Source organism: Gasterosteus aculeatus, chromosome 13 (assembly GCF_964276395.1).
Source record: "Gasterosteus aculeatus chromosome 13, fGasAcu3.hap1.1, whole genome shotgun sequence".
NCBI classification, from domain to species: Eukaryota; Metazoa; Chordata; class Actinopteri; order Perciformes; family Gasterosteidae; genus Gasterosteus; species Gasterosteus aculeatus.
Window position 1 is genome coordinate 11473986 of NC_135701.1, and position 14244 is coordinate 11488229.

Consider the following 14244-nt stretch of genomic DNA (forward strand, 5'->3'; position numbering starts at 1 on the left):
GACTGGTAATGAGGAACGTATGAAATGAACTGCAGGTGAGGGAGAACTGACTATGTCCTGTTAAACAAATCAACAAAAATATCAGGCTTTCTTTTTATGTAAAGTATTATTATTTTAGTAGTTCACAGTTTTTATGTGGCCAGTCATAACAAATTCATCAAGATTGTATGATTACACAGAATATCGCAGCACCATATACAGCACATGCTATTGATGAGCCTCATTATTCATCAGCTGGTGTAGCCATGGAGGGGCATTTGGGGCGTCCAGAAGCAGGTAAAAGCTTTTCCCAGTACTCTCGACGAGACCTAAAACACATTCTGGTACATTAGTTGGTTGTACATCAACAGTTTCAGCTGACTATTAAAACTTGGTGTCTTTCGTGAAAACAATATCTTTGCTGTCGGGCCTCACCTGGCTCTGACCCACGGTTTAGTGTGCATCTCCAGAGCAGCTCCCCACAGGCCGTGCTTCTCTGACGCCGGCGGGAGGAATCCTCTCTCTGCAGCCAGCTCCTCTGCTATGGCTCTGATGTGGTAGGCCTCGAATCCACAGCAGCCACCGATGTAGCGAATGCCGGCGTTGTAAGCCTCTCGGGCGTATTGATGGACGTCCCAGCGGGTCATCGCTCTGGTCTCCAATGCTGAGAGAGAGTAACATATTTTATATTTATAAGTTTTGCTTTTTGATCAACGCCAACAATTTGTGAAATGTTTTTTTTTTATCTACACAAAAGAAGACGCTGACCGAACGGGAACTCGGGTAGCGTGAGATATCCGCTGTGGTTGCACTCAGGTGTGTGGAAGCCCAGAGGCTGGATCATGAGATGAGCTTTGAGACCAGCTTTCTCTAATCCTGCTTTCATCAACTTCACCGTGCGAACACACGTCAGAGGATCCAAATGGCAGTTTATTCCAACAATGTCAGCTCCTGCACATGAACAAAAAACACACACACACATATTCAGGTTGTTGAGCTGAAACACAAAGTCAGACTTGAGGTATCACAGGAGGCCCGTTTACCGGCTCTGACCAGTCTGACAGCACACTCTCCAGGCGGGACTCCGTGCATGTCTCCCTCAGGGGAGATGCACAGCGTTGCACCCACTGGTTTACCGCCGGTCTTCAGCACCTCCACGGCCCACGCCGCCTCTTCCACATGCTCAAAGAACTACAGACAAAATGCAAACCAGTGAATCCCGCACACAATTTGCCAAGAAAAGAAAACTCTATTCACTTGGGTGTAGTTCACGTCTGGTCTCCATCAAGCGATGGGAAATATATAGCTGCCTCTTTAGCGGCTTACACGCTCAAACTTAACCAGTTTATGACGTTTTGTTAATGTCAATGAGGACGTGGCAGGTGACACATAGGTTTATCAAAAGTTATCAGAACCGCAGAAACAGCGAGATACAAAATGAGAACAGATTGAGGAGAGGCATAGGCATTGTTTCATGATCACTATTACTACAAACATTTGATTCATTGTTGAGATGAACAATACATATCAATGGAGGTTTAAGCACTTAACAATCAATTAAACTTAGTTCTTCCCCTTGTAAAGAAATATCCAATTATTCATGTTGCTGGTGATACCTCTGCAATAAAGAAATCAATCTCCTTCTTGAGGAAGTCGTCCATCTGTTTCTTAAAGATGGCCTTGACTTCAGTCTCCTTGTGAGTATCCACATAACAGGGAGTCTGAGAAACCCCCCCGGCGACCAAGGCCTCCCCCTCATTGGCGACCTCCCTGGCCAGGTCACAAGCTGCCTCGTTGATCTGAGCCCCCTGGATCACACAAGAGCAGAGCGGACCGAGATTTGAGTCCTTTTCATCACGTGATGCAAAGAGGACGATGTTGCTGTTTGGTTAGAAAGGTTTTGTACTGACGGTAATGTTGGGGACATTGCCGCTGATCTCCAGTTTATCCTCGCTGCAGTAGAAGGTGAACGTCTGAATCACATTGGCTCCTGCTCTCAGGAACTCCCTGTGCAGCTGCCTCACTGACAGACAGGAGACACACAAGTAGATTTAGTGGGGGGAAAAAAAAGGGATAAACCCTGCAAAACTCTGCAAAAATTCACATTGCATGTTCTTATAAAGAGGCGAGTATAGTTTTAGTTTATATTGGGATTAAAGGGTGAATATTAACAGTACACTTGAGGCCTAACAAAGTACTGCAGGATTACTGATTGATCGGCGTAGACAGCACACAGGTGAATGCCATTTATAGTCTGTTGTTTAAACATTAATAAAAACTTGGAGGTGAAAGATTAAACGTTGCTTTGTGGGGCAGATTGTTGCCACGTGTTCATGCAGCCAACGCTGAGGGTTGTACCTGCTTCAGGATGTTCTACAGCCGCCTCAGGTGTCCAGTGTCCAGCCTTCACATAGCCACGGCGCTCCAGCTGCATCACGTAACCTCCATCACCTACAACCACCTCCCCAGCATTTAGTCGCTCCAAGATACCCTGAATGCATGCGCGCACAGACACACACATGCACGCATATACAGCAATTACTGTAAACATAAAAAGCATGTATGCAAAAACATATGATGCTATAACAAAATCCTTTCGGCACAAAAACTAAAACAATAAGCTCACTCGAGCTTAACTCTTTCTATTTTAAATAGATACGGTTTGCTGTACAGGGTCTAAGGTCTTTTGAAAATGGATTGAGTTTGTCTTTGTTGGTAAATACGGTTAAAATCCAAAAATAAATTTGAAATATTCACTTTTACAATGTATTCTGAATTATTGGCCAACGAATTAAACATAATTCCTTACGGCTTAAAAGTCCTTTAAATCATATGCAGAGTCTGATATGTAACTTTTGTTTCTTTCACTTACCCGCCTCTTTTCCTGCATTGTTGACATTATCCAGAGGGTCAACGAGCGAGCAAAACTTTCCAAGCGACTGAGATCAGAACTCGACAGCTGGCCAGAAACACCCGTGAGTGAGGCGAGTTGGCTCCGTGCATGTTGTCGCACAGCAAAGTGGGGAGGGGAGGCAGTACATCTTATCAGGGAAAAATAGGGACTTTGAAACTACGATTAGTCTCAAAACAGAGATTACTGATAAATAAATAGCAGGAACATATTAAGAGAATGTGAAAGAAAACAATGAATAAACTACGATGATACTCTACACTTGCTTTTATCCATGTGCGTTAGTCATGTGACTCGTGTCCATTTCACCACGTGTTTCAACAGGAAATGTGCAAATATGACTCTTTTGATTATAACAATAATTGAAACCATAAAGAAAGCACATTTATAGCGCAGATCAGTAGAGAAATACACTTTTTTTACTTTTCATGATGATGGCACGTCCCTTGTACAGTAACAAATAATTGTTAACAAAAAGAAAGGAAATTTATTTTTGTGAAAATAGTAAACAGCAGATTTTTTTAAAAATCAATCAACAACTATAAAGGTTTATAAATGTGTTTTAGAACCAAAACTTTATTAACTTGTAAACAATGCACTGTGTAAAATCACTACGGTTCAGTGATGGTGAATAACAGTTACAGAAAAAAGAAAGTTGATTCACTGGTGACGGAGCACAAATGATTAAAGGCAGCTACAGAGCTTTGAATCAGTACGCAGCTCTTCCCAAATCTCTGGGTAAACTAAGGGCTGCTGGATCAGATCCTTAACTATCGATATGAAAAAGTTTAATAATATGATCACAGTGTGTAAAAGGAGATTATGTTGGTTTATTTTGTTTCCAGCTGTTCATAATCATCAGCTGCAGTGGCCATGGAGGGGCATTTCGGACGTCCAGAAGCAGGCAAAAGGTTTTCCCAAAACTCTCGACGAGACCTAAGAAAAATGTCGTTAGACCAGTTGGTTGCAAACCAGCACTTGTGCAAATCTAGAACATGCAGTATCTTTTTTTTTTTCCTCATGTTACTTTGACTTGTTTGTAATAACTGAAACTATACCATCACATGTACAATACACACCACGGTTTTCATTCTTTGCATAAAACTAGACGTAACAGCTTGATTTTGACGTGGCGGCTGTGGGTCTGTCAGGCCTCACCTGGCTCTGACCCACGGTTTAGTGTGCATCTCCAGAGCAGCTCCCCACAGGCCGTGCTTCTCTGACGCCGGTGGGAGGAATCCTCTCTCTGCAGCCAGCTCCTCTGCTATGGCTCTGATGTGGTAGGCCTCGAATCCACAGCAGCCACCGATGTAGCGAATGCCGGCGTTGTAAGCCTCTCGGGCGTATTGATGGACGTCCCAGCGGGTCATCGCTCTGGTCTCCATTGCTGAGAGGAGGGTGGAATGTTTATGTATTGGTGCTCTCATCAAAATAATACCCGTTAGATTCTAGAGCAGTGCTCAAAGAATCAGCTCTGGAAATGTTACATTCATGTACTATAATAAGGATCATGTAATTGAATAAAAAAATGCCCTTTTTCTTCATTCTGCACAAAGGTGTTATTCAAATACTCACCGAAGGGGTACTCAGGCAGGCTGGTGTATCCACCGAAGTTGCACTCAGGTGTGTGGAAGCCCAGAGGCTGGATCATGAGATGAGCTTTGAGACCAGCTTTCTCTAATCCTGCTTTCATCAACTTCACCGTGCGAACACACGTCAGAGGATCCAAATGGCAGTTTATTCCAACGATGTCAGCTCCTGCACATGAGCACATGCACAAAAAAACATGTTCAGCAAAAACCTGGTCTCATCTCAGCACAACTCGAGGTACCACATGAGAGGCCCGTTTACCGGCTCTGACCAGCCTGACAGCACACTCTCCAGGCGGGACTCCGTGCTTGTCTCCATGAGGGGAGATGCACAGCGTTGCACCCACTGGTTTACCGCCGGTCTTCAGCACCTCCACGGCCCACGCCGCCTCTTCCACATGATCCACAAACTGCGGGAGTGATAAACACTGAACTTAAGCACGCCGCCATGTTGTACAGTTATTCCTCTACGAACGGCTCATACTTCCACAATAAAGAAATCAATCTCCTTCTTGAGGAAGTCGTCCATCTGTTTCTTAAAGATGGCCTTGACCTCAGTCTCATTGTGAGTATCCACATAACAGGGAGTCTTGGACACGCAGCCGGCGACCAAGGCCTCCCCCTCATTGGCGACCTCCCTGGCCAGGTCACAAGCTGCCTCGTTGATCTGAGCCCCCTGGATCACACAAGAGCAGAGCGGACCGAGATTTGAGTCCTTTTCATCACGTGATGCAAAGAGGACGATGTTGCTGTTTGGTTAGAAAGGTTTTGTACTGACGGTAATGTTGGGGACATTGCCACTGATCTCCAGTTTATCCTCGCTGCAGTAGAAGGTGAACGTCTGAATCACATTGGCTCCTGCTCTCAGGAACTCCCTGTGCAGCTGCCTCACTGACAGACAGGAGACACACAAGTAGATTTAGTGGGGGGGAAAAAAGAGATAAACTCTGCTAAAATTCACATAGCATGTTCTTATAAAGAGGAAAGTATAGTTTTAGTTTATATTAGGATTAAAGGGTGAATATTCCTAAAAGACCTCAAGCTAACTGACCAACAGTACACTTGAGGCCTAACGAAGTACTGCAGGATTACTGATTGATCGGCGTAGACAGCACACAGGTGAATGCCATTTATAGTCTGTTGTTTAAACATTAATAAAAACTTGGAGGTGAAAGATTAAACGTTGCCTTGTGAGGCAGATTGTTGCCACGTGTTCATGCAGCCAACGCTGAGGGTTGTACCTGCTTCAGGATGTTCTACAGCCGCCTCAGGTGTCCAGTGTCCAGCCTTCACATAGCCACGGCGCTCCAGCTGCATCACGTAACCTCCATCACCTACAACCACCTCCCCAGCATTTAGTCGCTCCAAGATACCCTGAACACACACACATTAAAACACTTTGATCAAGTGGTCAATTACTCAGGTGTGACACACACGTCTTTTGTGCCGGGTTCCCTCCAACCAATTGAAATGAGATGTCTTCTGGTTTCATTCAAAACAGGTTAGCCGTAATCAAATCAACTGACCAACGAGTAAACCATGTCTGATACATAGTGTTCGTTATCTAAAAATGGCTAAACAATCAATTTCAGAAAACATCCTAGAATGACTTAATGCAAAACCATAAATATATTATATATATGTTATATATATCATATATGTATATATCATATATAAATATCATATATATATCATATATATATATATATATATATAACATTTACAAATATTACATGGTACAATCCGGGTACACGATGCATGTCCATAGTTGACAAAGCCTTTACTACACAGTCTGTTTTTGAACCATGTGCATGAGGATATCCCTATTTACTTTGAAATAACAGGTCTTTTAGAATAGAGAAGTACTATTTAGAAACGTGGATGTATGGATTCATTAACTGCTCCAAGGAAAGAATTCTTGAATGCGTGCGTGACGAAGTTCAAAACGAACGCAGAGGACCGGTCGGGGCGTAAAGCGTGACTCGTACCCTTGGCTTCTTTCTCTCCATCGTCGACGAGTTCTCGGTGGAGTCTTCAAGCACACGCTTCACCCGCTCAATGGTCTCTCGTCGTGCGTCACCGAAAGAATCTCACGAGATCGAGGAAGCCACGTTGCCCTTAAACAGGACCGAGAGCTGCCGAAAGGAGCCGAAGGCAGCCGAGAGGTGCCGAGCGAAGCGGGTCGTTTTAAATAACGATTATTACATAATGATTGTGATCTTTGAGATATTTGCACAGCCACGTGAGCAGTGGCCCTACGCCCCCACGCTGTGGAAGGTGAAAAGAAACTAAACAGTGATAAAATGTCTCTTACAGCCTAATATCCATATTTCCCAAGTGTTTAAAAAGAAAAGAAAACACAAGCCACAAGTCAGCCAGGTGGGCTCCAGCCATCTTATCGCCCGGGATCTAAGGATTCAAAGCCGGAGGCCAGTTGGAGGCTGAGATCACTATGTAAGTAAGTTAGTTACTCATTATCGAATCAAGCATGAAGAAATATCAGTGGCTCTATGTATTAATTTATTTCACATCTCGCCAGCAGGAGGCGCTGCTGCGTTTGATGGGAACACAACTCTGACGTCATTTCCTGGCGGGATTTCGATCTGAAAAGGGACGTAAACAACACGGGGGAACTTTTCACCTGCGATGCCGCTGATGAGAGTAACGTCAGTGTTTTCCTGGTAAACAAGGCTTGATTTGGGGCCGCTGCTCGGAGCTTTTTGTTAAGTGATAATAAGTGATGATGTAACGTAACGGTGATTATCAAGTTCACAGCGGTTTCTTTCCGAATAGCGTTCATGTCCGTCAATCTCTTTATTTCATCCATTTAGACTTATTTGCAACGTCAACCTCAATCAAAGAAGGTAAGACATCTCAACCACCCCCGATCTTTGGTAACACGTTATATATTATATAATGCTAATGTTAAGAACCCCTCAAATGTCCTGAAAATATTCTCTGTGCTCGAAGGGATGTTGATTTTGACTTCATTCAGTGATGCATATTTTGCAGTTATAGTTACCACTTACTTTGCAGACTAGTATTTCTTATATATTATAACTTTAATTTACTTTAAATTTAGTTTAAAAAGTCCTGCTGGACAATTCAATGAAGTACTCACCGTCGCCCTTGTTTTAATCTTCATTCACTTTGATATTATTGTAAAAAAAAAAAAAGCCAAATTCTATTGACCATAATTGAACATATCGAAACAACAAAATGGCAAATCATCAAAGTGTGTGAGTTAATTTGTCCCGACAGGCACGGCCACGGTTTTGTGATGGACCCACCTGACGATGAGGGGACGCTCCATCAGACGGTGGAGGCGGTAGCGCTGAATCACGGGCCTCCTCCCGACACCTCCAGCGGACCGAAAGATACTCAGCCTGCAGACATGCTGAGGTTTATTATTGATAAATCACGCCTTCACACCAGTGTTTAAACGTCCCATCCACTTGGATCAAACATCCACGGCAGCACATTACATCTTGTCATTGGGCGATGAATAGAATCCTTTTTAAATTGCACAACATTACTGTTTTCAGGATAAAACAACAGATGTCCAACCAGTGCTTTGAGATGGCAATACAGCTACAAGCAGGTATATGACCAGCATTTTCCCCAACATGTTCAATTGTCAAAAAGTGCACAAACAAAGCATTTCTATTGTTCCCTATTACAGCAAAAAGTAAGCTATCATGCAGTACATCGGAAGCTGAGAGAGAATTGTGAGTATTTAGAACGATCTTGTTCGTGTTGATTTTTGACCAATTAGTCAATTTAAAGTTCTATGGTGTTAATTTATATATTTCTTAATAAATGTTGCAGGTCAGAATATGTCAATGAGCTGGAAAGAGTCAAGACAATTCATTTTAACAGCACATTTACACTGCACAGGTAAACGAAGTCCTTATCCTTTTTGATTAGTGATATTTTCACTATAAATATATAAAATAAAGAAGTACTACACTGACCAGTCATAGATTCCACTGATGTCTTTCAGGATGCAGATGTGGCACGCTATTGGAGAAAAACTGAAACAGACTGATTCAGACGCACTGTAAGTCAGTTCACAGCGTATTGACAACACCCGAGCAACATTTATTTTTGATTATTTTGACAATTGGATCATACACTTGTGTTTTTCCTCAGCGCCCTGAAAGCTGTGAGTGATCGCTGTATGTCTCTTTGTTCACAAATAAAACAGCTTCAGCAAGTAAGCAGCCTCATTATCCATGGTCTATATACATATATATATATATATATATATATATATATATATATGTTTTTCTCTGCAATTATACGACATGTGTTTAAAACATTATTAATTGTAAATATTAAATCCTTTTAGAACTGTACTTTGACTATTAGCTATTATGCTGCTGTCTGTGGCTGTCACATTAGATGAACGAGTGCATTTCTGACTGTCATTGTAGACAGTAGAGCTGAGAAAAGGTGTAGACTCTTTATGAGTTTATCATTCAAGAAAATACATGATGTATTCTGGGAGTACAGCAAGAGTCGTACAATTTTTATTACGAGAAGCTAAATGGAAGAATACACTGAATGTACATGTAAGTCATATAGGCCAGTCGTAAGCATATCTATTTACTTATCTTTATTAATCAAAATACAGATTGCGCTCAATGTGGAATTGTATATATTGAGAGTGTTCTATGAGATTGAGAGAACTGGATTCCCATCTGTTTACAGGAGACGAGAGATTTTCAAGATGAAATCACCAAAATACAGAAGAAGAGGCTTGGTAATCGCGGAAAAGTAAAATTACATTCTGATTTAGTTACTCCACTGTTCCCTTTGCTGATGTTTTTGTCTGTGTGTGTTGGCCTGTGCATATAGAGATGAAGCGGCTCACGCATGAGAAGATGAAGGAGATTGATGACTTGATGTCCAAGACAGAGCACCCAGATACAGAGAAGTACAAAGCTGTGTTGGAGAAGGGCCAGGCCAACCTTGAGAAGTACAAAAAGATGACTATCATCACACAGAACGTCCTCAGGGTAAATTCTGTTCAAATGAAAGAGAAAATGGTTGTTGCCTACGATGACATTTCCAGGTACTGTATTAATGCAAGTGTATATCCTCAGGGCATCCTCTTGGCCTGTAAAGTCAACTGGCTCGATGACCCCAAACTTCGAGACATCGCCATGACGCTGGAGGACTTTCCCATTTCTGACTAGTCAAGGAACCAACTTACTACATATGTGTCCGTATTATATTATCAAATAAATAATAAAGAAACCGCTTGAATCAGTACTGAAATATGATCAATAAAAACAAGCAACGGTGATGACGTCCAGCCACCACGGGAGGGCGCAAGAAGGGCAGTAAAGAGTTTGACGCTGCTGCATATTCTACCAGAGAAGAAGACCTCGAGGCTGCACGCGTGTTTACTCGGGACAGACGTATCTTTTGATTAGTTTTTAATTTTTCTGATTATTCTGGATCTTCGACCGGAATAAAAATGCCTAAGGTCAAGGCGGAGAAGAAAAGCCGGCAGCACCAAGAGGTCAAAAACCAAGGTATATTTCCCCAAAGAAGCATTTAGCGTTAGCATGCTACGTCAAGCTAACACGAAACATCACTTTCTGCTGCTGAAGAGCACGAGCTTTAAACTCCGCCAGCATGTCGCTGCTGACGTCACCCGGTTAATTTAAGATTACTAGTGTCCGAAAGAGGCCGATCCCCGGATCCCCACTGTTGTCACGTACATGGTCTTTGTCCGTATTAAACATTCCTCTACTGGACCTTAACGCGTATTCGTCATTTCTGTGAGATTTGACTGATCCGCACATCCACACCAACGTCCCAGTTACGCAATAACATCCCGGAGTTATTGATCTTCTGTTGGTTATTTCGGCATTGATGCTGTCCGCTAAATAATGAGTGATGTCAAACTTTTTTCCTTTTAGTTGCTGGGTTGAATAACTAATTTATAGCTGTAACTAGTGGGGATTGGTTTTAATCTTGGATTGGTGATGAAATATCAGTTAGCTCTACATGGATCACTAATTACCCTTTTCGAAATCTGAATCAATTTAATTTACTCATTAAACGGTGCTTTAATGAAGCAAAGTATTAAAAACTATTCTCGTGGCAGGTTTTCTCTTGGGGCCAAACACCTGAGAGCCCTTCACCTCCACTTATTTCACCACGAGTTGCTGTTCATTAACATCATCTCGTGTTTTGCAGGGATCATGTTTAACACCGGCATGGGTCAGCACATCCTGAAGAATCCACTGGTTGTCAACGGGATCATTGAGAAGGTACTCACCGGTTCACTCAGATACTCTGACAGCTCTGCGTGGAGATCGTTTTGTGACCCTTCGGGAGGCGACTGGACTCGCTGTGCACAGTCTAAACCGCGGTGGTCATGCTGGTGTTTTTTCAGGCTGCCCTGAGGCCGACTGACGTGGTTCTGGAGGTGGGACCCGGTACTGGTAACATGACGGTGAAGTTGCTGGAGAAAGCCAAGAAGGTGAGAGAACTTGTACAAATTCTTTCCCCGGCGCTCACGCACCTTAAACGTGTGGAGATGTATCGGAGGTGAGAATCCCTTCAGCGTAAATGTTTTTATCACATTGAGCTGATTTGCATGTGGCTTCACCAGTATCCAGATTTCCAACATCATCCAACAGACTAAATTGTAGTTCCCCTGGTGTTACACATTAACGATTCACACTTTTGGGTATAATGCATTTCATTATCGGCAGTTTATACCTTTTATTTGCCTATGCACGTTTCAAAACCTATGAACACACAGCAAAGAGGGGGCGGATGGAGGAGTTAAGCCTAGTTTATGCTTCTGCGTTTTCTGAGCGACGCAGACGCAAGCCCCCCTCGGCGTGTCCCTTGCGTCGCTTTTCACACCTCCTTGCGTCCTTGCGTGTGTCGAGCCATTTTTCTAGATGCAGGCCTCCCGCAGCGCATCAGGCTGCGATTGGTCAGCTAACTACGTCCTTTACGGAGTCTCACATTTCTGCTTTCATAGCCCGATACCGCCATTATTAAAACAAAGAATGTTTACGAGAGAACGGAGCAGATTTAAGAACTTCTGTCGGAAGAAATGCGTAAATTTGGCCGCTTATACAGGCCGTCATTGGCGGGTTGTAGAAGCGGGTTGGATTCACGGAGGGAGATCGCCGCAAACGCCGGTTTGCTGGTCGAGAGGTGCACAAAGTTTTGGAGGAAAATACGGGACAAATGTGTCCGCGATGAAAAGCAGCAGTGGCGACGGACGGGGCAATAAAGTCTATGATAATTAAATAAATAAATAGATATGACTCTCTAGGTCGTCTTCAACAGAAACACGTTACTCCGCCTGTTGTTCTGGCGGTGAATTGCTCTGCAACACACGCAGAACCATGAATTGAAACGAGTGCGTCGACGCAACGACGCAGAAGCATGCGCCGGCCTTTAGGGCGTTTCTTTGATCAAAATCTATCTGTGTTGCCAAAGTTACCTCAGTGAAATGGTTATTTCCATCGATTTTAATGTTTTGGTTTGTAAAACTTAACCATTCAAGTGTAGCTGCTTAATAACTTAAAACACACTGCTATGTATTTAAATTCATAGAAAGTACATAGTTCCAAGTGAGGTGATTTCTTTGCCCTTTAAACAATTTTGTCCACCATACACTTCTCATTCACCTCTTCTGTTTCTCCGCTGTGACAAAGTCAGTGATTGTCATAACAGAAATGTCCGTTTGTGCAGGTGGTGGCTTGTGAGTTGGACAGCAGATTGGTGGCTGAACTTCAGAAAAGAGTACAGTGCACGTGAGTGGAGACGGGCGCACTCTGCCACCACATATATTTGCACATTATCTGCATTAAATAAAAAAGTACTTTACCTAATTAAAGGGCATTGCGTTTTCCAACAGACCCATGCAGGCCAAACTTCAAATATTAGTTGGAGATGTACTGAAGACAACTCTGCCGTTCTTTGACGTGTGTGTGGCTAATTTACCGTACCAGGTAAATACTTGTGTCCTCCACGCTGCACTACAGTCGATTCAGTATCATTCCCTAAATGTGTTTCACACTCGACTCTTCTTAACTCGGCAGATTTCATCGCCGTTTGTCTTCAAGCTCCTGTTGCATCGACCTTTCTTCAGGTAGGTGTCAACTGTGACATTTGTACTACCAGGAAATGATCAACTCATGGGTGGGTTTTTTTTGGCTCAGGTGTGCCGTGTTGATGTTCCAGAGAGAGTTTGCCATGCGACTTGTGGCCCAACCTGGGGACAAGCTGTACTGCAGACTGTCCATCAACACTCAGCTGCTGGCCCGCGTCGACCATCTCATGAAGGTCAGCGGGCGCTTATGTTTGTCTCTGTAGGGCACAGGAACCTCACCAGGAGTGCTCCTCTTGTTTAAGATGATCCAGGTGTTGCAGCGACTGCGTCTCGGTGTTGATCTTTTCCCCTTAATCAGGTGGGGAAGAATAATTTCCGTCCTCCTCCAAAAGTGGAGTCAAGTGTTGTCAGGATAGAACCTAAAAATCCTCCTCCTCCCGTTAACTTCCAGGTGAGGTTTGACTCCTTTTTGATGGTTTTCTCACATGCAATATTTAAAACAAGAGGATGTTTACCCTTGTTTTCTTTCCTCCTGAAAGGAGTGGGATGGCCTGGTGAGAATAGCCTTCGTAAGGAAAAACAAAACTCTGAATGCAGGTTTCAAGTGAGTACCTGCTTTTTGCACACGAATCAGTCTATTCTGTGTGTGTGTGTATATATATATATATATATATATATATATATATACACACACACACACATAAAGAATCATTGACATCATCACTTTCAGGTCCACTGCCGTCGAACAGCTGCTGGAAAAGAACTACAGAATCCACTGCTCCGTGAACAACGTGGTGAGTCACAGTAGTTTTCCAGTCGTGTCAAACTTGATTGGAAACTGCACTATTAGGTTCACTCTTCAGCTAGTTTGAATCTAAGGACTTTTCCTCCATCCGGACAGGAAGTGCCAGCAGACTTCAGCATCACCAAGAAGATTGAGTGTGTTTTGCAGGAGGCTGATTTCAGTGAGAAGAGAGCCAGGTCCATGGACATCGATGACTTCATGGTGTAAGTTGAACATCATCTACGGGTTAATTTTGAACCTTTTCTTCCAAAAATGAATGTCCCTTTTCACCATTTGTGATTGTTTTCTTTCATCCTAAGGCTGCTTCACGCATTCAACGCTGCAGGGATCCACTTTTGTTAAACGGCTGAGCGACTCTCCTGATGCGGCGGCTACGGTCACATCGTGACTAGAGCTTTGTTCAAATAGTTGGAAGAGACTTAAAGGGCTCATATTGAGTGTAAAGGTTCCCTGGGATGTGGGCAGCGTCTGGGTTGCACGAGGGCCTGCCAGCCAGCGAGTGAGTCAATCCTGTGAACAAATATCTAATGGGTTTTTCTCAGCAATCTACATTTGTTTGACTGACCTTGTTATAGTGGTAGATATTTAATATTCAAAGATTTTTGGTGTCTCCCTAAAAATAAATTCAGATTGTACAGAAGTATTCAGTCTTTTGTTCTTTGAACAAGCTGAGGCTGATGGTAAAGCTGGTCCGCGTTAAAGTCTCCTTGCTTGAGACACTTGTTCCATCACGTTAAGAGTGGTATATATTTAGGTTGTGTGTGAAAGGAGTCACGTGGGCTTGTGAGTGGTCACAACTCTAGTCGGGTGCTATAAAAATGTAAATGTTTTGGTGTTCTGGTGGAAGATGTTCAGTACTTTGTAT

The 14244-nt window shown here is 43.1% G+C and overlaps 4 protein-coding genes across 5 annotated transcripts; 2 read left to right on the plus strand and 2 right to left on the minus strand.

Annotated features, from left to right (window-relative positions):
* Positions 1-87: 87 nt before the first annotated feature.
* On the minus strand, positions 88-3007 carry LOC120831287 (betaine--homocysteine S-methyltransferase 1). The gene is made up of 8 exons (XM_078086754.1): positions 2852-3007; positions 2338-2470; positions 1890-2002; positions 1596-1787; positions 1023-1170; positions 748-930; positions 415-643; positions 88-308 (listed from the first exon to the last, which is right to left on the minus strand). The coding sequence occupies exons 1-8, from the start codon at positions 2876-2878 to the stop codon at positions 224-226; spliced, it is 1110 nt and encodes a 369-aa protein (XP_077942880.1). The 5' UTR covers positions 2879-3007; the 3' UTR covers positions 88-223.
* A 439-nt stretch (positions 3008-3446) lies between these two features.
* LOC144386294 (betaine--homocysteine S-methyltransferase 1-like) lies at positions 3447-6603 on the minus strand. The gene is made up of 8 exons (XM_078086753.1): positions 6468-6603; positions 5721-5853; positions 5258-5370; positions 4964-5155; positions 4742-4889; positions 4466-4648; positions 4049-4277; positions 3447-3826 (listed from the first exon to the last, which is right to left on the minus strand). The coding sequence occupies exons 1-8, from the start codon at positions 6486-6488 to the stop codon at positions 3721-3723; spliced, it is 1125 nt and encodes a 374-aa protein (XP_077942879.1). The 5' UTR covers positions 6489-6603; the 3' UTR covers positions 3447-3720.
* Positions 6604-6795: 192 nt separating this feature from the next.
* Positions 6796-9756, plus strand: cenph (centromere protein H). Of its 2 annotated transcripts, none has more exons than XM_078086755.1 (12): positions 6796-6933; positions 7019-7160; positions 7311-7343; positions 7741-7881; positions 8025-8080; positions 8162-8207; positions 8308-8376; positions 8483-8539; positions 8632-8695; positions 9193-9244; positions 9340-9500; positions 9588-9756. In XM_078086755.1, exons 4-12 carry the CDS (start codon positions 7760-7762, stop codon positions 9678-9680), a joined length of 720 nt encoding a protein of 239 aa, XP_077942881.1. In that variant the 5' UTR covers positions 6796-6933; positions 7019-7160; positions 7311-7343; positions 7741-7759; the 3' UTR covers positions 9681-9756. The 2 variants fall into 2 exon arrangements, with proteins under 2 accessions (XP_077942881.1, XP_040052598.1); XM_040196664.2 differs by having other exon boundaries at positions 6797-6933; positions 7022-7160.
* An 84-nt stretch (positions 9757-9840) lies between these two features.
* Positions 9841-14019, plus strand: dimt1l (DIM1 dimethyladenosine transferase 1-like (S. cerevisiae)). The gene is made up of 12 exons (XM_040196660.2): positions 9841-10022; positions 10693-10766; positions 10892-10978; positions 12214-12275; positions 12380-12473; positions 12564-12613; positions 12684-12807; positions 12933-13025; positions 13114-13178; positions 13305-13368; positions 13476-13582; positions 13679-14019. The coding sequence occupies exons 1-12, from the start codon at positions 9965-9967 to the stop codon at positions 13719-13721; spliced, it is 921 nt and encodes a 306-aa protein (XP_040052594.2). The 5' UTR covers positions 9841-9964; the 3' UTR covers positions 13722-14019.
* Positions 14020-14244: the final 225 nt, after the last annotated feature.